The following is a 23,541-nucleotide window of genomic DNA, read 5'->3' as shown; positions in this document are numbered from 1 at the left end:
ATCAGGCCATTGCACGCCAGCCTGGGCAACAAGAACGAAACTCCGTCTCAAAAAAAAAAATTAAACAGAGAATACATCACCCAGCAATTCCACTCCCAGGTATAAACCCAAAAGAACTGAGTGCAGGGACCCAGATATGTGTGTTCCAATGATCATGGCAGCATTATTCACAATAGCCAAAGGCTGGAAATAACCCAGGTGTCCCTCAATAGACAGATGGATAAACAAAATGTGGCATATACAATTTAGGGGATATTATTCAGCCAAAAAAAAAAAAAAAGGTATGAAGTTCTGATACATGTTGTAACATGGATGGACCTTGAAAATATTACACTAAGTGAAATAAAAGCCAGACACAAAAGGACAAGTATTGTATGATGTCACTTGTATGAAATATCCAGAATAGGAAAATTCATAAAAATGGAAAGTAGAACAGAGGTTACCAGGAGCCATGGGGAGAGGGGAAGGGGAACTATTTATTCATTGTTACAGAGTTTCTGTTTAAGATGCTTAAAAAAAAAAAGTTTTGGATATAGAGAGTGAAAATGGTTGTAAAATAGTGTGGGTGTAATTTACACCACTGAATCAGAGACTTAAAGGTGGTTCTAATGGCAAACTTATTTTATAGATATTTTATCACAATAAAGAGAGAAAGGGAGAGAGAGAAGGAGTCAGGATCTCAGTCCCTTTATTCTCACAAAGCTCCCTGTCCTCTATGCAATTAGCCACCCCCCCAACCCCCGCCATCAAGCAGCCCTGCAGACCAGGGGGAGCGAAGGGACAGCTTGCACCGGCAACCGAGGGGTCTCGCTGTGCTCTCCTCGGGGTCCCTCCTTGCTGTCCCTGCATATCACCAAAAGAGGCCACTCAAGGGACTTCTCAGAACAAAAGTCGTTTCCAAGGTGACTTTCCACCTACTTCTCCTGCTAAATGATTTTAAGTTCTGCTTAGGCACCCACTCAGCTACAACAAGAGTGTGAAAGCCACCACTTTCTGCACACCCATTCAATGCCGAGCGCTGCTGGGTGCTGTGGACCCAAGATCCCCAGTCCTTTCCAGGCGACACCCCTGCATCATTAGCACCGTCCACAGCAGAAGAAACGGGACCCCAGACAGCATTAATGACTGCCCAAACCACACAGGCAGTATACTGCAGAGCCGGAATTTGAACCCATGAAACCAAATCTGTCTGGCTCCCAAATCCTTGCTCTAATTCCTATCCCACAGTCCTCACAAAGAGACCTACCTAACCCAAAATGCAGCAAATTAGGAAATGCCTATTTACTACAATCAAAATGCTGATGGTATCACAAGTACATAAACTCAATATGCAACTATCAATAAACATAAAATGAATGTGTATGGCTCAGAGCTGGGGGTGGAGTGGGAGGGAGAAGAGCAGTGGGCAGGGGTGGGAGCAGAGTGTTTGGTAAAAGAAACTTGAATTTGGCCGGGTGCGGTGGCTCACGCTGTAATCCCAACACTTTGGGAGGCCCAGGCGGGCAGATCACCTGAGGCCAGGAATTCGAGACTAGTCTGGCCAACATCGTGAAACTCCCTCTCTACTAAAAATACAAAAATTAGCTGGGCATGGTGGAGGGCGCCTGTAGTCCCAGCTACTTGGGAAGCTGAGGCAGAAGAATCACTTGAACCCAGGCCGTGGAGGTTGCAGTGAGCCGAGATCACAGGCCACTGCACCACTCCAGCCTGGGTGACAGAGCAAGACTCCCTCTTAAAAAAGAAAAAAAAAGAAAAAGAAACTTGAATTCGAACCTTGAAGCTACCACCCATTAGCTGTGTCTACTTAGACAAGGCTGTGAGAGGACATTTTCCCAAGGAAACAAAGGTTTTAGCATGTAAGTGAGCTACTGCTGACCTCACCCCTATCCGCTTTCTGCAGGAAAGAGGTGTCATATTCACAAGGTTTCCGTAATGGAAGGACTGTGGGCAGAGGTAAGAGAACCCAAGAGCAAGGAAGGGGTGGCAGAGCACTGAGAACCAGCAAGGGACTGAAGCAGCAAGAGGTGGAGCTGCTAATGGCAAATAATATCAATACCTCGACCTCTCTCAATTCCTGCCATCAGTCTCCTGCCGGTGCAGCCAGTGATGAGAAGCATCCAGAGTTAGGAGCACGGGAGCCCAGGGATGGGCTGACAGGTGAACAGTCCAGGGGCCAGCACATCTAGCTCGGTGGCCTCACTGGTTATGTGGCCCCTCTCACACCCAGCCCTGCACAATTCTGACTTAGTCCCAGCAACAACATGAATTTCTACAAGGCCTGATCTAGCGACGAGTCCAAACTGATTCTGCAACTCCAAAGGACTTAGGATTGATGTCATTGGCTATCTAACTCCTAAGAATATGAGTTCCTCCAGGGCTGAACTTGCCACAGTGCTTTCCAGATCCCCAACACCTGGGACACAGTAGGCACTCAATAAATGTCTGGTAAACGGTCTTCCTTTTATAATGTAAAGTGATAGCTCAGCCTCGGATGCTGAAAGGCCCAGGATTTACTGCATTTTTTTGTTACCTGCCAACTAGCGAAGACCACAAAAGGCTTGAGTGGAACAGTAAAAGCGGGGAGTGAATAAGTCATTTCTAACAAGGCTGGTTTTATAGGCATCACACCTCCACCGGGCCAAATAGGCTCATTGTAGAGGCGGAATCTATTCTGAAGTGCAGAGACCAAAGAGAAAGCCAGGGTCAGCTCTAACGGCGAGGGCGGCTCTACGGGGCAGCTCAGCCACCGCCTCCGCAATAAGAGATGCGAACGTCCGCTGCCGGGGCTCATGGGTGCGGGACCGACACCCACAGGAGTCTCTGGGGCCTTCATCAAGCCTGCCCAAGGAAAACGCCCACCATTTGTCTCAGCCCAACACAAACAGGCTTCTGACAGAGCAGGCAGCGTGGGGGTGGAGGGCATGGAAAACGCTGGGGCTGAGCCCTGGGGGCCCACGGGCAGCTCTGCCTGGTGCACCCAGAGGTGGCCCATCCTAGCCAACATGCACACCAATGTGGCAAGTTCACACGTTCCCTTCCTTCGGATGTTGACATGTCCCCCGGCCCCACTACCCTCAGCTATTTGCCTGTTACCTGCCGACCCCACCTGGGCCTCTTGTGTGGACAGGGGACTCCGGCACAGGATCCTGCCCTCGGGTCTGCCACCACCACCTGGGAGGCCGCAAGAGGCACTCCCTGGGCTGACCTCAGCTTCTTCATTTTTCTAACGAGAAAACGAGAACATCTGTCTCTGGCAAAACGGAGCTTCAAGATTCAATATTTAGCCTCCACTGTTTAATTCTCAGTTGAAATGGAACATCGTGTTAGGATGCCAGGGTTAAAATACACGTTACCTGAAAAGAGAGAAGCAGCCCCATATCGAGAGGCTAAGAGCCTTCTGTTCCAGGGCCTTATCTTAGCAAAGGTTCACTGGTCCAACCGGCTGTCACCATGACACTCAGGAAAATCCAGAGAATCCCAGGGAACAACACCTGGCCAGGCCTGGCAGGAGAGAGGGCAGTGGCGTCTAACACTGCCCTATGTGTCCAAGGAGAGGGAGGGTCTAAGCCCACGCACTCAAGGCCGCAGTAGAGCAGTTCCAGCTCGGAAGGTGCATTCGTTCATAGGGGAAAGGGGCTGACCGCCCAGTTTGTACACAGCAGAGTTTCCAAACTGAAAAGAGTTTTTAATAACACACAAAACAACTCCAACTTTTCCCTGAAACTCCATCTGGCCAGTTTCCTCTGGCACGTCCACAGCTGATTCTTCTAGAAACTGTTTAACATGATTGTTAAGAATAAACTAACAACCCATTAGGTTATTTATCCTGCTCTTCCAGAAAACAGAGCTAGACTATGCAGGCAGCTGCTTGGGCAGAGAGGGCTGTGCACTGCCGGCCTGTCCCTGGGGTCTCTCGGGGCTCTCAGTGCACGGGAGCCAAGGAAGCAGCTCCCAATCCATTAGCGGGAAAAGCCAAAACTCTTTGCAAGTGTCCAAATAAAATGCGCTTACTAAATGTCTACTATTAGCAAAATACTGGGAAAGGGATACAAAGATTAACAACATATGGTCCTTGCTTTCAAATCATCTTGCATGACAGTTTAATGGGGAAAACAGATATTTATACAAATAATACAACAACAGCACTTATACAAACCACCTAAAAAAAATTCCTATGGAAGTGACTGGATCTAAGGTTCCAAGTCACAATACATGGGTTAGGAAACTGAAAGAAAAAATTCAAATCCTATACCCGTGATGTGATCATCTGTGGAATTTTCCTGGATCAGAGCGGTAGAATCCCTTTGTTGAGTATAAAAGATCAACTATTTGTCCTCATAGCATCTGGCTGTAAGATTTTTTATGTTCTGTAATTTAAGACTTTTCTTTTAAGAGATAGGGTCTTGCTTGCTCAACATGTTGCTCAGGCTGGAGTGCAGTGGCACGATCACAAACTCAACTCCTGGGCTCAAGCGAACCTCCCATCTCAGCCTCCCAAGTAGCTGGGACTATAGGTGCACACCACCATGCCTAGTTAATTTTTTTTTAAATCTTTTGTAGAGGTAGGGTCTCGCTGTTTGCCCAGGCTGGTCTTCAACACTTGGACTCAAGCGATCCTCCCACCTCAGCCTCCCAAAATGCTGAGATTACAGACATGAGCCACTGCAACTGGCCAATTTAAAACTTAAAATCTTACTACTCTAAGAACTTTATACACATGTGCTTTATAAATGCTGGTTCATATGAAGATGGAATATCCCCCTCAACCCCGTAGGGTGATACACGGCCATATGGTACCATCACTAACTAGTAGGCTACTGCTTTTACTTCAAATAAAACAAATACTCCCAGGGCCAAGTAGAAACTAGCGCCGTTCTCTTGACAACTCCCGGAAGCAAAGATGTCAAAGCCTTCCACTCTTAGAAACAACCCCCGATAGAGTCTGGGCTTTGTGGTTTACTTAAAGGCAGTAACATTTGCATCTTCAAAACAAAAACAAAAGGCCCTCTTTATCAGGAAAATGTGGCAAAAGGTTCACCAGCGGTAAATCCGGGTGAAGGCTGCATGGGGCTTACAGGGTTGGTGTACGACTCTTTTACCTTCTCTTCAGTTTTAATTTTTTTAACAAAAAATTGGGGGAGAAATAAAGGATTTTCCCCAGAAGTTTGAAAGGCCCTGCCAGCTCCTACATGAGCTGTAGATTTTTGTTCTGCTGTTAATCATGGAATCATCAAAGAAACAGCCTTCATAAAGAATCAAAAAGCAAAACGGCAATGAAGAACACCTTTTAGCTTTTCGATCTGAACAAGCCTTCGTGCTGCCTGTGCTGGGGAAGCGTTGCTGAACCATTCTGAGGCAAGAACACCTCCCTGAAAAACCACAGATTTCCATCCTCACGGAGCCGTCCCTCCGGAGGCCCAGATCTTGTACGACCCAAATGCAGGGCGCACTTTCCCCAAGTACAAACCCCAGTGCGTTTCATGAAGCTGTTCAGTATATGCAGAATCAGTGCATTAATAACAGCTTATTGGCACCAAATGAAAAACACACAAGTCTTAATCTTAGGTCTTGAATTTTGTCCAGGTCCTACGTCATACCTGGCTGGAAGGCCTACAGCCGTAAGCATGCTTGGTGACTGGAGGCTGTGTAGTGAGACCTGAGTTTTGAAACCAGGATTGGTAGCTTAACAAAATTTACTGGTTGTAGAAAAAGTAAACTCGCCTCCAGGGAGGTGAGCTCAGCCTCACCATTCTGACAGCAGCCTCTGGTGGCCAGTTTAGTAAAAAGTGTTGGCTCTGATGCTGAAAGCTCGGACCTTCCCTTCTTAATGAAGGTTGCTACAAGCAGACAGGCCATTCTAGGTAACAGCTGGGGGTGACTGGGGAAGCTGCAGAAATCCAAACGAAGGTGTGACTTTGGGCCATGTAAATCACCAAGTCATTGGATGATCTGTCTCTTGCATTTAAAAAAAAAAAAATGAAGTACTCTCTTTCAAAAGTAGAAAAATAAATAAAGAGAACTGTTTTAAAAGGGCTTGAGTCACAAGGCAGATAACACATACTCAGTTTGAAAGTAATCTCATTCCATACTTGCATAGAAAGCCTTTAAATATTCAAGGAACACAGATTCCTGCACAAAATAAAGCCCAGCCTGTCTACTTTCTTACACAGCACCCCACGGTACACTAACTCCTATGTACTGAGTGCCGGAAATTCTTCCTGCGATGTAAGGAATTGCTCCATATGGCAGAAACTTCTAGAAAATGCTGCGACCATTCATTCAGAGAACAAAATTAAATATTCAGGATTGTAGGTGAGGCCTGATTTCTAGTGCCACAGATTCACACCATTTCACTGGATATAAATAGAGGAATGATCAGAGGCTGACAGTTGGCTTCAAAGGCAGAGAGGGTAAGAAGGAGACGCCATCAGCTTCAAGCCAACTTCTTCGTAAGGTGCACTCTGTCCTCAGCCGTCAGAGAACAATCTGGAAACAATCTGCTGAGCAGCTGCTCTCATCAACAAACTGTTTATTGTAAGAAAGTGGCTGGGTCAAAGGCTAAACATCAACCTGAGCTGAAGGCATACAGACCAAAAATCAATACCGTCCCTGCTAAAGAGACCCAGGACTTAGCATGCAGAAAAGAGTGAGTGAGGAACTCATGTTTAGTTCTGAAAGAGTGAGAGTTGGAACAAAACCCCCATATTTCAACATTTAGGGTTCTTCTGCATGTTATTCCAACTGACCACTTGCTGCTATTTGCAGAATGGCCTGGTAATGGGGGCTAAAATGTGGCATTCAACAGGGACATAGAAATCAACGTTGCCCAAAAAGTTACAGGGCTTTACATCAGTTGTTTCTTTCTCACATTTGATTTGCAACAGGACCAATGTACTCATTATACACATGTGCTTATTATACACAATGCACAGATACTACAGTCCATCTTTATATATGTCTAATCAGAAACCGGAAGGCTGACTGGACATGAGATTATATGAAGAGATTGTTTCATTTTAGGTATGACAGTGGAATTGTGATTATGTTTTTAAACAGAGCTCGTATCTTTCAAAGACACATACTAAAATATTCACAGATGAGAGAACTGAAACGGTATCTGGGAATTCTTTCCAAATAATATTGGCGGAGAAGTGGGTAGAAAGAAGTGAAATAAGATTGGCCATAAATGGATAACTGTGAAGCAGAGTGATGAATACAAAAGAATTCACTGCATTATTTATATTTACTTTTGTATATTTGAAATTTTCTATGAAATGTTTTCTTTTACTTTTGTGTAAAGTTCAACAGTCACTTTGAAAGAAAAAAAGTTTTCTTAAATATAAGAAAAGTATTAACCTACCAAGGGAAATTGATTAAGTCATACGCCATGGTATTGCTAGGTATCCAATTTGATGTTTTTGAGCAATGTCCGAGATATGGTTGTTATGTCCTGAGTTGAACGACGGAGAAGTAGAAAGAGAGGCTCAAAGTGTTCCCACTGCATACGTGCTCCAGCAAGCCAGCATGTGACACACAGACAAGACGGTTTCCTATGGTTTAACTGCATTGTGGAGCATGAGGACATACGTGAGCTGCCAGGAAAACCCAACTGTCATAAATAATGGGAACCAAGTTGTTAAAAGACAAGTTGCCATACAAATTTTGAAAATACAATTTTTTTATAAATTTGAGGCTGCTATTGATAATTCTTAAATTAACAGCAAAATTAGAGAATTAGCCTGAAATAAATAAAAATAAACAGATAGCAAAACATTCTTTCATTGTGCTAAAATTAACTGTGAAGATGTATCTATCTATGATTTTAACTTGTCCCAATATAAAGATGAAAATGGTAATAATCACAAATTCTTAGAAAAGAATGTATTCAAGGGAACTGCTTCAAAAGTTAAAAAAAAAATCTTTTTAGTCTACTTGCTTTACCAAGACCAGCATAAACACCGCAGAGAGTCCTGGAAAGGATGAGGAAGGTCTTCTTGTCTACTCTCCCTCCCAACAGAATAGAGAAGGGTTTGGCCATGAGAATTTGGTGACCCACCAGGCATGGTAGCTCATACCTGTAATGCCAGTACTTTGGGAGGCTGAGGTGGAAGAATTGTCTGGGCCCAGAAATTTGAGACCAGTTTGGGCAAAAAAGTAAGACTCCATCTCTACAAAACATAAAAGTAAATTAGCTGAGTATGGTGATACGTGCCTGTAGTCCCCGCTACTTGGGAGGCTGAGGTGGGAGATCACCTGAGCTCAGGAGTTCAAGGCTGCAGTGAGCCATGATCGTGACACTGCACTCCAATCTGAGTGACAGAACAAGACCCTGTCTCAAGAAAAAAAAAAAAGACACCCACCCTAGTGGGAAGGTGGGGCAGATGGGGATGGTTAATGGATGCAAAAAAAAAAAAATAGAAAGAATGAATAAGACCTAGAAAGTCAACAGGGTGACTACAGTCAATAATAATTTAATTGTACATGCTCAAATAACTAAAAGAATATAATTTGTTTGTAACATAAAGTATAAATGCTTGAGGAGATAGGTACCCCATTTTATATGGTGTGATTATTATGCACAGCATGCCTGAATCAAAGCATCTCATGTACCCCATAAATGTATACACCTACTATGTACCTAATAAATTAAAATTTTTTAAAATGTTAAAAAGCCATCTGCCCAGACAAACTCATTTGGCCAATCTGAGACACTACACCTAACTCCAACATCACAGAAGGAAACAATACACAGAGGAAAACCTTCGAAATTATAGACCTTGGACCTTTAAAGCATTTTATGAACTAAAAAGCTACAGGAAAACTTAAATCCTGAAATGTATCAAGGTTACCTATGGGAAGTAATAATCTAGACAATCCTAGGCAGTCTGGCTATCCCCCCATCCCTAAATTAACCATCATTTTTTAATTTATGAAACTACTGTTTGCTGTTTCTTTTAAAAGGTATATTTTCTTATTCATGGAAATTAAAAACAGGAAAGGGGATCAGTGGTGCTCCACGTAGGATTCATTTTTGTTCAGAAAAGAGAGCAACTTACCAAATGTTTACCTAGGGCATACAAAAGCAAACTCAGTAAGTTTTCTGAGAAGAATATTCACTTTCGGCCGGGCACAGTGGCTCACGCCTGTAATCCCAGCACTTTGGGAGGCCGAGATGGGCAGATCACAAGGTCAGGAGTCCGAGACCAGCCTGACCAACATGGTGAAACCCCGTCTCTACTAAAAATACAAAAATTAGCCAGGTGTGGTGGTGTATGCCTGTAATCCCAGCTACTCAGGAGGCTGAGGCAGGAGAATCGCTTGAACCCGGGAGGCAGAGGTTGCAGTGAGCCGAGATCTTGCCACCGCGCTCCAGCCTGAGTGACAGAGCGACACTCCGTCTCAAAAAAAAAAAAGAACATTCACTTTCAACTTTAATTTTTTAAACTTTTCCTTAATGCATGTAAGAGGCAGGTTGATTTAAACTAAAAGTATTTATAGACCAGTGGCTCAGGAAAGCCTCATGGTGTGTGAAACTGATGACAAGGGTCCTATGATATGCATGTTCAGGACCCAGCGATCTAGCTGACTGCTGATGCGCAACGCTGTTCTCCTTTCGCTCACACCTAAAATCTGAATCTCAGCCTCAGAGGTGCAACAGCACAGTGCCAAAGCAGCCCTCCTCTTCACCCACAGCCTCTGTCCCCTACACTCAGATACACATGCCAGAGACACGAACAGCTACATAACAAAATTGTGCTGTGAACCTCCCTGTGTCAAGAGAAAGTCCATTTCCCTTTTACCAGAAATCCAGTCCAGACCCGCTACTCTAAGTCTTCTCTCTCTCTCAGGGAGAAATGACCGCTCCACAAAGGCACGCTCTATCTCAACAATCTTATATTTTTTTGTAGTTCTGGTTAAAACAGACATATGCACTTAAATAAATATATAAATGTATATGCATATATATTATCATAATAACTATATGTATTCATATGGTTGAAATTTTAAAAACTCAAATACCCTTAAAAACATCGATTAAAACAGACTCTGTTGTTTTAAATTAAAGACATGTTCCGCGATTCACGAAGTAAAATTTGAGTTCTAGAATTTTTTTGTAAGGGACAGTGGCTCCAATGATCAATGAGAACTGAAATTATAGTCTTTAACTTCAATATTTCTTTTTTAGAAAAAAATGTATTTTATTGACAAGTAAAAAATATGTACATTTCTGGTATACCACATGATGCTTTGATGTATGTGTATGTTGCGGAACGTAAACTCCAGTATTCCTTCCACTGATTCTATTATTAAACGAAAGCCTAAAAGCATTTTAAGAAAGAAAATACCCATGACACCAGCAGAGGGATAATGTAGAATTGTACTGGAAACATGCAGTACCTGGACAGCTGTGTGGCCAAACTCAGCACGCAGCACCTGGAGAGACACAGCCACACACACGTAGCTACAACAAAATGAAGAAATCGGGAAGATCTCTCAGAAAAAAGGAGCCTTCCCTTTTTATCTCCAGGAGAAAGTGCCTGAGGGACAGACAGACGGACTAACCTTGGCTGAGTTTTCCTGCTTTCACGAGGAAGCCTGTGTAATCCTCCTGGTGCTGCCCAGCATCGGCTGAGCTCCAGCAGAGGAGCGCTCTCCTCGCACCCCAAGCTGTTTCTCCCCTTCCCACTCAGGTGGGGGAAACGGAGGATTAAACACCACTTGGGTCCACAAACGGCCTGTCAGTTTTGAGCCCCCCGAAACACTATGAACATTTTTCCAAGACCGTCAGTGCAAATCTCTGGGCGGCACTCTCAAATCACGAGCAATGCATGGAAACAAAATGTGTTCCCCAGCTATAATTCACATCCCAAGAACTGAAGGAGAACGTTTATCAAACGGGATTCGGGTCTCAGACCCTGACATTCCTGAGCTGACACTGCCAGCTCCGCGGCCCGGGAGCGCCAGACTCAATGGTTCCCTGTCATCGCGAGGTGCCCCACCGCCGCACCCACCTCCAACTCTAGTCCTTGGCCCTGCACCTGATCACAGGAGCCCTTTGATCATGCTCTCTAACCCGGCACCAGTATGGGCTTATTCCTAGGATGTGTTTTTTTGAACTTGGGAGACAAAAATCCGCACGTGAGAATGTTCTAAGCCCTTCTGGAGACAGCCTCCACCGACTTACCCGGGAGGTGAGGCCAGAATACGTACCCGCTCACACATGGCAGCTATTAGGAAGCCCGGGTAGGAGACAAAAAGCATGTGGTCTTGGAGGATTTTTTTATTCCAAAAGAGGCCGTTTCCCATCCACAAGTTTGTGACTGCATAAATGGTGGATATAAATAGACGGAGGAAAGAAAACCATGCTTCTTAGACGGGATGCTATCCCAAGAAGGAAAGTGCTGAGCGGGAATGTTCCCCTGGCCTCGGAGACCTTATCACCCCTTCCCCAGGCCAGACAGCAAAGGCCGCAACGCACAGAAGCCAGAATCATCACAAAACTAATTAAACGTGGAAAACAACAAAAGCGTTTGTGCAGATTTCCCACAAGCACACATCTCTGCCCTGGGTATTTACTCTGCAGGCGCCGCTTTGAGGCACACTTGTGGAAACAAGATTCAAGTAAAAAGACAGGACACACAGTAGCTGAAAAGCCTTCTTCCCACAAAAATAAAACATTCTAAAGAGAGCACAGGAAAACCCCCCAAGTATGATTTCTTTTGCAACTCAACGTCAAAACCCGTCATGTCGCCTTTTGCTATGGGTATTATGCTTGATAACAGGAAGTCAGTCAAAATGAACAAAAAATTTCCAGTGTAGGTGAAGGGCGAAGGAAGAAAGAAAGGAGAGAAAGAGGTATATGAAAGACCCTTAAAAACATTCATAGCTATAAAAGCTTTTAAATGTTTGCTTTAATCTGCCAGCTGCCTTTAGCCGGTGCCGTATTGTAAAACAGCCGCACAAGACCACAGCAGCCACATGTCAAAAGCTATTCAAGGTGCACCTGGAATTCTGACTTCCTCTCTAATTTGGATCTCTAAAAATTATTTTTAAACTGTATTTTAAAGTTATGCCTGAAGCTTCTCCATATCTATACATTCGAGACTCAGAACTAGGATTAAAAGTAGGAGAAGGGGAGGATTCCACATCAAATACTATGCTAAAAAATGGCAGGCAAAGATTTTTTTTTAAGTGGAGAATTCTAATTAACTCATTAGAAAAATACATGAAGCCAATGCGGTGGTTCATGCCTGTAATCTCAGCACTTTGGGAGGCTGAGGCGGGAGGATCACCTGAGGTCAGGAGTTTGAGACCAGCCTGGCTAACATGGTGAAACCCTGTCTCTACTAAAAACACAAAAATTCACCGGGCATGGTGAGGGCCACCTGTAACCCCAGCTATTTGGGAGGCTGAGGCAGGAGAATCACTTGAACCCAGGAGGCAGAGGTTGCAGTGAGCAGAGATCACGCCACTGCACTCCAGCCTAGGCGACAAGAGCAAGACTCTGTCTCAAAAAAAAAAAAAAGAAACGAAAAATACATAAGCCTCTTCACTGTCCTGTATGCCAGCTTCCTCTCCCAGGGGCAAGGACTCCTTCCCCCTCCCCCCGCCCTACTTATCAGGGTCACTGTGAGACCCACATGAGATGGCGACACAGGCAAAAAAGTTTGGTCAACTAGAACACATGCCACAAAGATGAGGAATTATCCCTCGTTTTCCGGAAACTTCTGCAGCAAGGGCTTGTCCTTAGCAGGCACACAGATGTTTGCTACAGAAGGGGCCAGTTAGAGTAGGAGGAACAACTGTGTGGTATGTATGACTGAGTCTCAGTTTCTTCATAAAGCAACCGACGTCTGAAAAGCAGCTCCATCTCAGCATGTTCATGTATATCAAATCATCATGCTGCACACCTTAAATACATATAATAAAAAATAAATGTAGCATAAAGGACTTCCCAGAGTAGAAGGGTCTGTACCCATTTTTTGATATGTTTACAAGTATCTAAACTAACCTTACCAACAAAACCTGCTTTTTATGGGGGGGAAAGTTTCACAGTAAAAATTCGGGGTTAAATCAAAAGGAAATGTCATAACTAGTTTTTGTTTTTAAGGACATATTATCCATTCCACAACTCCCCACTACCAAAATCACACACACACACCCCATGGTGATTGTGCCCAATTATTTCAGTAACAAACTCAGTTGTCGCTTCTTGCGACAGCTACATCTTGATCCCAAGGGTAAGGTAACTGGACGCAGGACCCCTGCTAAGAGTCCAGCCGGCTTCTATTTCTCAAGTCACCTACACACCATTAGCCATTGTTGGCCACGATGAACACCCACAAGGTTCCCAAGCTTTTTCATTTTGGAAAAAATCTTGTGCTCCCCAGATCCTAAGCGGATGTCCCAGGCTACGGGAGCAATGCACAAGCTCTCTAGTTCCCCAAGGGGAAGGTGCCAACCTTCCTGGGGGTGGCACATCCAGTTCCCCAAGGTAAAGGTGTCGACCTTCTTGGGGGTGGCACATCCCACCCTATGCTGCTTCCTCTGGCCTCAGTGGGGGGATAAAAAGGGACCCACTGGCAGGCAACTCTGCAGGGGTGGAGGGTGGGGGACTGGCTCTGTCACACACACAGGTTCAGGCCCCAGCCAGTCCCAACCCACCAGTTGCCGCTCCCCATGAGACCCCGCAGAGTGTGGCAGCCTGTGCTCTTTCTTTCTGCCATTGCTCTGGCAGAGATAAAATGGAAAATGGAACCCAGAGAAACAGAAACAAGGCAGCTAGCTTCTCAACTGGGAAAGAGTGATGTTTTCTCTATAACATCGGATTTGATACAAAATAAAATCTGTTAAAATGTTTCTATAAAATATAAAAGAATTATATTTTTTCTGGTATTCTGTAAGGGAAAGAATTATGTTTCTTCTATAAAATCAGTGTCTTTCGAAAACACTCATGTCCCAGCACAGTAAAGATGTATTGCTGCTAACTGCCTGTCACCCACTGGTGGCGGAAGATGTGGTGGCCACCAGGTGATCTCACCCAGGACACCCCACAGTGAGCCATGTGGTGTATCAGTCTCTCACCCACCAACATCTGCAGAGAGGAAGCCATGGAGAGGTCCCCATATATATGGTTTTGGAGAAACAGTTCAAAGGGCTCTGCCAAGAAACTGGAACATCCACGCAGTGGTAGGGCACTCAGGGGTACCTGTACCACCCACAGAAGCAAAGGGAGAGCTTCAGCTCGGAGGCCCCCACACACCAACTCAGAGCTCACAGTTAACCCTGGGAGTCACAGCTGTCACAGGCCATGAACAAGAGTCACGTGTTTTACTATCAAAGCGAACCCTTTCTAAATAATATGCCAAATATTAATATTAACCAAAGTATCGACACTTACATGAGATTCCCTGCCTCTTAACGTTCAAGTGTGACCATGTGTGAGATGCCTTCAAAGTCCAGCGACATGCAGTCACTTGTTTTCAGTTTTTAATAACTAATCTGGCTCATTATAAAGTAATTAATAACAAATAACTAATTTGGCTTATTATATACATAATCATTATAGAAAATTTGGAAAATACAGAGAAAGTTTTAAAAGATTATTAAAATCACCCTTAAGCACTCCATCAGAAATACATCCTATATATACCAGATTTCCTTCCTTCCAGTCTTGTTTCCTTTTTTTTTTTTTTTTTTTTTTTTCCTTTTTGCAACAAGGTCTCACTCTCTGTTGCCCAGGCTGGAGTGCAGTGGCGCAATCACAGCTCACTACAGCCTCAACTTCCCTGGCTCAGGCAACCCTCCTGCCTCAGCCTCTTGAGTAGCTGGGACTACAGGTATGCGCCACCATGCCTGGCTAATTTTTGTATCTTTTGTAAAGAATACAAAAGTCTGCCAGGTTGCCCAGGCTGGTCTTGAACTCCTGGGCTCGAGCAATCCACCTGCCTCGGCCTCCCAAAGCATTGAGATTATAGGCGTGAGCCACTGCACCTGGCGCAGTCTTCTTTCCACGGAGATAGGTGTGTGGTAAATATGTGTTGGTGTGTTTGTTTTATGGTTTAACTTTTTGTCATTTTGCTGAGACCCAAATTTCAATCCCGCTCCTGGGAGGTTCAATTAAACGTGAAAGCCTTGGTCGGAGGAAGCCCAGCTCGGCCGCCCAGAGTCTGCACATCAGCCAAGCCCTGCTTCCTCTTGGTGTCGTGCACAGTGACGCTGATGAAGTCACACATGACTGGGTTTTATAGTGGGAATCACACGCTACCACGGTGTTTGGGTATCGATGAAGGCCTCAGAGCACATCCTTCACAAATGCCAAGGGCTGACTGTCATTGAGGCGAGTGTTTTTTCTCCTTGGGTCTTGGTGCTATTCTTTCCAGTTATATCACAGTAACAGAGAAGCACATAAATCTTCTGCGCTATTCGTCATAAAGAGCAAGTGTCAAGGCACAGAACTGTGTAAACACAGCTGCTACGCAGTAAAACTATTTAGATAACTAGCGTATTTATTTTGCTCTTTCATATCCCATACTATAATAGTACCTAGGACACAGTAAATGTTGAATGAAAGATGAATATTATTAACTGGGACATTGAAACGATTTCTGCAGACCCAAAAGAAAGTGCCACCAATATAATGGAAAGCTATAAAATTATACTATGTGAAACTGATATAGAGAGAAAAAAATTAAATCTCTGAAGAACAACTTTATAGTTCTAGGGGCCTGTATGCCAGGCAGCCTAGCTCAGCAGCGACACCCTGTGGTAAGAGATCTTTGATTCCTGGCAACAGAGTATCTTGCAGGGCACAGGAAGAAGAAAGCCGGCCCAAGCATCCAATCCCTAAGGCAGGTGATGAGCCGAATGGACAGGCAGGATTTAGCAGATGACTGGGTGCCAAGATCCTCTCCATGGAACTTAATTCCATGGGGATGACTGAGATCTGTTAAGTAGGGATGCTGGAAATAAAACCAAATATAAAGTACAAACCCAATTCCATTCCCAGTCTCTGTGGTCCAGATCTATAAATACTGACCCATAGCACAGTGACTAGGTACAGGAGGAATTCAGCTGCCTCCGGAAAGGCCATCTCAGGCAGTGCATATCCACCTTCAAATTCATTTGCACCATCATCCTTTAGAGAACTTATATTCCAAGAAGACATCATATAAAACTTTGAATTCTGCCATTTCCTTCTCCAGCAGATTCAAGGACACCTAAGCAGAGTTAATAAACATTAAGAGGCCGGGCATGCCACGACTGTCATCCCAACACTTTGGAAAGCCAAGGCAGGCAGATTGCTTGAACTCAAGAGTTCAAGACCAGCCTGGCCAACATGGCAAAACCCTGTCTCCACAAAAAGTATTAAAAATTAGCCAGGCATGGTGATGCACACCTGTAGTCCCAGCTACTCGGGGGGGGGCTGAGGCGGGAGGATCGCTTGAGCTTGGGAGGTTGAGGCTGCAGTGAGCCGTGACCGCACCACTACACTCCAGCCTGGGCAACGGAGCAAGACCCTGCCTCAAAAACTAAAAATAAACATTAAGAAATGAGGATATGTACAGCATACACATACTCATTCCATTCCTTGGGCTGCCAAAGTAAAGCAGAATTCAGTCAGAAATAAGTAGCTGAGAGGAAAGTAGTCCACAGTACAGATATTCAAGAAAACCAACAAGGCCAAGTGGAGGGCCCACAACAGGAAGTGAGTATTTTCTGAAAATAATTATTTTCCAAAGTTATTATGTAAGAAGGGGCTTGGTAGGGAGTGTCCATGTATGTGTATACAGAGCAAATATTTGCTTTAATCATGTTCAAGCATTTCATTCCCAAAGTTTGTGAAGCGGGAAAAGAATACTCCCTTAATTGATCAATGAACAGGTGAAAATGTATTACCTCCCACTGCCCCAGGCTGTTTAAAAACCTGGAAGGACAAAAGCGTGAAGCGTCCGTTGTGTGCTTGAATATAAGCAGACACATGATACAAAGCCCCGACTTGGGTATTTCAGGTTATACTCATCCTAAATACACCAGAAATGCCAAGAGTTCCAAACTTTCACTCACAGGAGAATAACCGGGGGCGGGGCCACTCTTCCTATCCACTGCTCTGTCCAAGAGTCCGGAGGTCAAGTTCGAAGACCAACATGATCTGAACTCTGAGAAAGGGCAGGGAGCTGTGCCAAGGGCAAGGCCAAGCCACCTCACTCCCTGACTTCCCCAGCTGGGAGCCTCAGAGCAGGCACTCGCTAAGGTAGCCAGCCCCAGCCCTCCGTTCCCAGGAAAAGACTGACAGCGAAGGTCTAGGGGAATGGCAGTGCTGTCAGATTTTCTATCTGTCTTCTCCAAGTGAGCCCATCACACCCAGATAGCTCACAGCTCTGCTCTCCTCCAAAAACTAAGAGACACAGTGTAACACAAAAGAAAGTGTCTCCCTTTTAAAAAATGTTGGGATGAGAGGTATAATTTGTTTGTTTCAAGAGAAAGTAGGTAAGTTTAGTGTTTAAAGTCACCTAGACTATTGGATGTTTGCAGAAACTACATGGTTATGTCACTAAACTCACAAATTTGTCTGTTCAGAGAAGACAACAGAAATAGACAAAATAATTTGTCACAATGACTATGAAACCGACAGCATGGCCGAGCAGGGGGATTAGTAAGAACACACACCTGGAGAATCTGGCAACCAGCCCAAAACCAGGTCTCAATCACAGGCAGCAAGTGCAGGCACTGGCCACGAGAATTGCCGAACACATTCCCAGTTCCGTGGGCATTTTCCTGTTAGACACGACTCACAGACGTGAAACCCAGAGCGCTGTTGCCACAAGATGACAGACATTAGCACAAATGTGATTGTTCCAAAGATTTGCTGAAAGCAGCCCAAATCAAAACAAATGCTTTCAATCCCAAATGAATAAAATTACAGTTTCTGAATATACTCTTGACACAGAGACCCTCTTCCCCCCAACGCGGATAGGGCCACACCTACAGACTTAACACCTTTCTAAACTCTACCAGTCACCCCTCCCTTATACATAACCCTTCCCCCACAAAATAAATATTTGCACATCTTGAAGATGATTTCCAAACCCGAAGTCAAAACAGAAATGAAAAATCAAAACCAACCAAAATAAAACAATTAAGGCAACGGGTCGCCACTGTGAAGAGGGCCACGTCGTGGCGCGCTCTGCCCGGCTGAGCCCACAACTCACCTCCGCAGCCGAGAGCAAGTAAAGAGGAGTTAAGGCAGGAACTTGTTTCATGTCACAACTGAGGCCAAGGGTTGTCAGAATCTCTCTAAGGACTTCGTATCTTCTAAAATTGCTTGACTTAAGCAAGTTAAAATCTTCTGGAGTTTGCACTATGTCGGAGCTCGGAGGTAGTTCCAAGTGCACCTGAAGGGAAAACATAGCACTATATAAACTGGGGGCAATAAGAAAAACAGTTTCTTCTTTCTTTTTCTTTCCTTTTTTTTAAATTTAGAGACAGGATCTCACTGTGTTGCCCAGGCTGGTCTTGAACTCCTGGGCTCAAGCGATCCTCCCGCCTCAGCCTCCCAAAGTGCTGGGATTACAGGTATAAGCCACCGCACCCGGCCAAAAAATGTCTTTACCAGTTTTATTCTCCAAGTGAGCACATCATACCCGGATAGCTCGTAGCTTTGCTCTCCTCTGAAAATTAAGGGACACAGTATAACCCAATAGAGAAAACTTGAACCCGAATTTTTCTAATTATCAATAGCATATAAACTCTGAAGCTGAATATCTGGAAAGTCATGGCCAACAAGAAAATGATTCCAAAGAGCCTGTTCAAATCCTGGTTGTCAGGCAGAGAGGTCATGGTGGAAATGACCCTGTACAGTCATCATCTCTCTCCATGTTCCACACTCATCAGTCATATGACCTTCTGCAAGTTACTTAACTCGGTTATAGGAACAAAATAGTTAGGGCCGGGCGCAGTGGCTCATGCCTGTAATCCCAGCACCTTGGGAGGCCAAGGCAGGCGGATCACCTGAGGTCGGGAGTTCAAGACCAGCCTGACCAACATGGAGAAACTCTGTCTCTACTAAAAATACAAAAGTAGCCAGGCGTAGTTGCATGTGCCTGTAATCCCAGCTACTCGGGAGGCTGAGGCAGAAGAATCGCTTGAACCCGGGAGGTGGAAGTTGCGGTGAGCTGAGATCGTGCCATTGCACTCCAAACTGGGGAACAAGAGCAAAAACTCCATTTCAAAAAAAAAAAAACCTAGAAAGACAGCTGTGCTGAAAACCTAATTGCTAGTGAGCTCAGGGAGGCAAATGGCTCATGCTGGAAACTTCCATTTGGCCTACTAGCCATAAATGGAAAACAATACCTGGGAAGAGAGCAGCCTTATTCATCATTTTAAGAGAGTTTGCAGAAGGCTGGGCATAGTGGCTCACACCTGTAATCCCAACATTTTGGGAGGCCGAGATGGTAGGATTGCTTGAGCCTAGGAGTTTCAGACCAGCCTGGGCAACACAGTGAGACCCTGTCTCTACAAAAAATACAAAAATTAGCCAGGTGTGGGTGGTGCACCTGTAGTCCCAACTACTTGGGAGGCTGAGCTGGGAGGATCCCTTGAACTCAGGAGGTTGAGGCTGCAGTGAGCCATGATTGTGCCACTGCACTCCAGCCTGGGCAACAGAGTGCGACCATTTAAAAAAAAAAAAGAGAGAGAGTTTGCAGGAGTTCAAAACATCAGGTCCTTGAATAATGTTGTTTCACTCAAAGTCATTTTGTTATGATGTTGATGAGGGGAAAAAGAAATCACTTCCCAGCCGGGGCCACTCTCTGTGGGTCTGCAAACTCTCCCCATGTCTGCCCGGGTTTTCTCCAGATTCTCCATTTTCCCCCACATCCCCAAGCTATGCACATTAGGTGAACTGATGCGTCTACATGGTCTGGTCTGAGCAAGTGTGAGTGCAGGTGTGAGGGTGGCCTGCGATGGGTGGGCATCCCGGCCAGGGCTGGCTCCCCAGCCAGTGCCCTGATCTTCCAGGCTGAGCTCCAGCCACGTGGCCACCCACCATGCTGAACTGAAATAATTAGGTAAATAATTATCTTATGTTTTTATTAATCTTTCTTAAATGTACATATAACTCATATTTATTTCAGTGTTTCAGTGTTTTGTCCTTTATTTAGAAGTCTGGTGATGTCTTTGTGACCAGAAATACGCCATGGGAACTGACTTCTTGTTTCTATCAATTAGCCTATGGTAACATTGGTTTCATTGTATGTCATTTCACTTAAGTGTGCAGTTTCCAAGAACCTATCAACAGCGTTAAGTGAGGACTTACTGAGGGAGGAGTAGGATTTCTTGGACACCAGAAAGGCCTTTCCTCCCACCCTCCTTCCCCTGATTGAATTTTAAGATTTGGAACTTCACCTAGTTACTTCAGGCTTTGTTGTCTAGTTAAAAATTAAAATATCTCCACCTATCAACAGCCTCTGTCTTGGGATGAAGGAACTTCCTGGAACCTCTAGCTCCCCTGAGATCAGATTTTAAATGAGCATTGGAGCCTGGAGGTTGCCAGAACACTGAGTACCCAGAAAAGCAAACTGAGCTCGTCTGCCTTATTTTGTTTCAGTTTTACCTACTGTATGCAAAGCTTCTAGCCTGATACTATAGAAGTATTATGAAAATAAAAAGCATAGTGCCAGCTTTTAGGCGACTTAAAATCTCTCAGTTCCCACCCACACCTTAACCAAGCCAAATACACTAAACCAAATGTTAAAAGTTGAGGCCTGACTGAGTGCGGTGGCTCACCCCTATAATCCCAGCACTTTGGCAGGCCGAGGCGGGAGGATCACTTGAGGCCAGGAGTTTGAGACCAGCCAGCCAACATGGCGAAACCCCATTGCCACTAAAAAGACAAAAATCAGCTAGGCGTGGTGGCGTATGCCTGTAATCCCAGTTACTTGAGAGGCTGAGGCACAAGAATCACTTGAACCTGGGAGGTGGAAGTTACAGTGAGCTGAGATCGTGCCAGTGTACTCCAGCCTGGGTGACAGAGTGAGACTCTGGTTCAAAAAATAAAGGTTGAGGCCAATCAGAAAAGGTCTGCAGGACACCGTCCAACATGGTCCCCAAACCACAGCTGGTTGGCTGCAGGCTGGCTGCTTCCTCTAAGACCGAGGACGCTGATCGGGGGCAACAGGTCAGGTGGGCCTGTTTCTAGATAGCCCGGGAGAGGGGAAGAGGCAGAAAAGCAAAACCCTCTAAAGAATCCGTATCCTCACCTGAGGTCAGGATTTCGAAACCAGCCTGACCAACATGGTGAAACCGTCTCTACTAAAAATACAAAAAAAAAAATTAGACAGGCCTGGTGGTGCATGCTTGTAATCCCAGCTACTTGGGAGGCTGAGGCAAGAGAATCATTTGAACCCAGGAGGCAGAGGCTGCAGTGAGCCGAGATGTGCCACTGCACTCCAGCCTGGGCAATAAGAATGAAACTCCGTCTCAAAAAAAATAAAAATAAAAAATCCGTATCCTACTCAGTACGCTTCTACCTTAAATGTGCACCTTTCCCCTCTGGTGGACAAAGTTACGCCAATGTAGACAAACAGCACAGTGGCAGGACCCGTTTAATTCACTTGCGCACACGGCTATTCCGGAGATTAACCCTTACAGGTGGCAGAAATGAAGTAAGTCAAGTTCTGTTCCCACCAGAGCCAAAGGGATGAGAGAGGTGCTCGACTGAATGCATGTGGACTCGCTGGTCAGGGCAAATACACAGAGTAGCCAAGACGCACACGCAGTGAATTATATTAACTCATTTTCACATGAGAACAATGGCAGGACGGAAAACAGGATGGTGCTACAAGCGGGCGGAGTTCCCAGAGACAAGGAGGAAGATGGCTGCTGAAACCCTGAGAACTGCTTGGTTTCACTGTCTTATGGTTTCAAGATGTAGGTGCTTCTACAATGGAAACCAGAAAAGAGGCCACCTCTGGTTCTACGCTCCCAATGAGCAGGGAGAAATGGCACGCCAGAGTGTGTGGGTGGCAGATTTGTACTCCTCGTCCACAGAGGTACTGGACTAGAGTCTCATCCTCTGGGTGTAATCCTGTTACCATAATGACAGGTCTATTTCTGTAACTTGGCCTTCCTGTAAAAATAAGACTTTTTAGTTGGAATGAAAACCAGAACTTAAAAAATGTCTCCAGCCACAAATGCGGGGAGAGGGTGATACTGGCATCTAGTGGGGAAAGACCAGGGATGCTTCTCCGCAGCCGAAAATGCACAGGACTGTTTCTCATCACGAAGAAGTCTCTGACCCAAAATGTCAATAGTGCCATGGTTGAGAAACTCTGCCATCAAAGGCCACCCACTGCTGCCATGTGCTAAGCTAAACAAGAAAACAAAATCTTTTAAAATCCATTTTAGAGATTTTCTGTGGACAACTTTATGGCAAACTCCTGGTCTATTTGACAGTCAAATGTCAGCATTAATCCACAGCCTCAAGTTTTCCCTGCAAACTTGATCAGTACAGCGAAAATACAAACATTTCCTCTCTTTCTTTATTATTATGAATGGCAAAGGCATCAAATCTGCAGCTTCCTTGGCTGGGACACCAGTGCCTAGGGTGCAGCTGTGTTCTGCCCTTGAAATACTTTACCTCCTCTTATTGGGTTACATCATTACTAGATTTATTACAAAGGTGAAGACTATGAAATTGAACAGGGAAAGAGGAAACTAACCAGCCTGTGATAATATTTATTTTTTGATCTCAGTAAGGTATCACAGAGACACAGGCCTGTGGAGAAAACTGTGACCCTGTCACACAGAAGACTGGAAGTCATTTAAAATCAAAAATGACATTCTAATCCTCTGAATCTGATTTGTGAAGCTGCATCATATTGCCTTTTTTTCCTAGGGCAATACACTGCAGTATCAAATTTTATGATAGTAATGGGGTCAATTTAAATGGTGCAGCAAGCAGATTTGCTATGTAACTCAGAGAAATGAATCACAACAGTGCCAAATCAATTTTCTAGTACAAGTCTGTGCTCAGGGGTGGTAAAATTCACTCTTCAAAACTGAAATATGGCTCTAGGAAGTTGGGTTTTTAAGTGGATTTTCTGAGAATATGCAGTTACTATAGTTACCATATTTGCAGAGAAAAAGATAAGAGGAACATTTATTACGCCTCCAAATGCTAATTCATGTGGTCTGCAGCACTGCAGGAAACCTGCTTGGGTTGTATGCGTTCATCTGTCCTAATGTCCGAATTCCTTAATTTTAAGCATCTCCGCTTAAAATGTAGGTGTAGTAAAGAAACAAATACATACTCCCTGGAAAAAATGTTTGGCCAGAAAATTCAAGAGACTTAGCTTCCAGGAGAACTGGAAAAAGACAGGGCATTACAAAATGAAAACAAAACAAAAAAGAAACAATTCTCTAACTCAGTAAAAAGATCCCTACAATAAAACAAAATCGATGACACTTATCTTGGGAACTCTCCTGAACAAAATATCTACATCTGCTTAATTTCTCCTTAGAGCATTAAATCCTTAAGGA

General features: G+C 44.6%; 1 protein-coding gene across 1 annotated transcript in view; it reads right to left on the bottom strand.

Annotated features, from left to right (window-relative positions):
• Window positions 1–23,541, bottom strand: part of HLCS (holocarboxylase synthetase) — a 225,956-nt gene that overhangs the window by 170,086 nt on the left and 32,329 nt on the right. Inside the window, exon 5 of the mRNA XM_025380559.1 lies at window positions 18,213–18,395. Within this exon, the coding sequence (XP_025236344.1) occupies window positions 18,213–18,395 (183 nt within the window). The remainder of the gene's footprint in view (window positions 1–18,212; window positions 18,396–23,541) is intronic.

The sequence above is a fragment of the Theropithecus gelada genome, chromosome 3 (assembly GCF_003255815.1).
Source record: "Theropithecus gelada isolate Dixy chromosome 3, Tgel_1.0, whole genome shotgun sequence".
Taxonomy (NCBI): domain Eukaryota; kingdom Metazoa; phylum Chordata; class Mammalia; order Primates; family Cercopithecidae; genus Theropithecus; species Theropithecus gelada.
The sequence above is the reverse complement of the archived record's forward strand: the minus strand, read 5'-3'. Positions and strand labels throughout refer to the sequence as shown.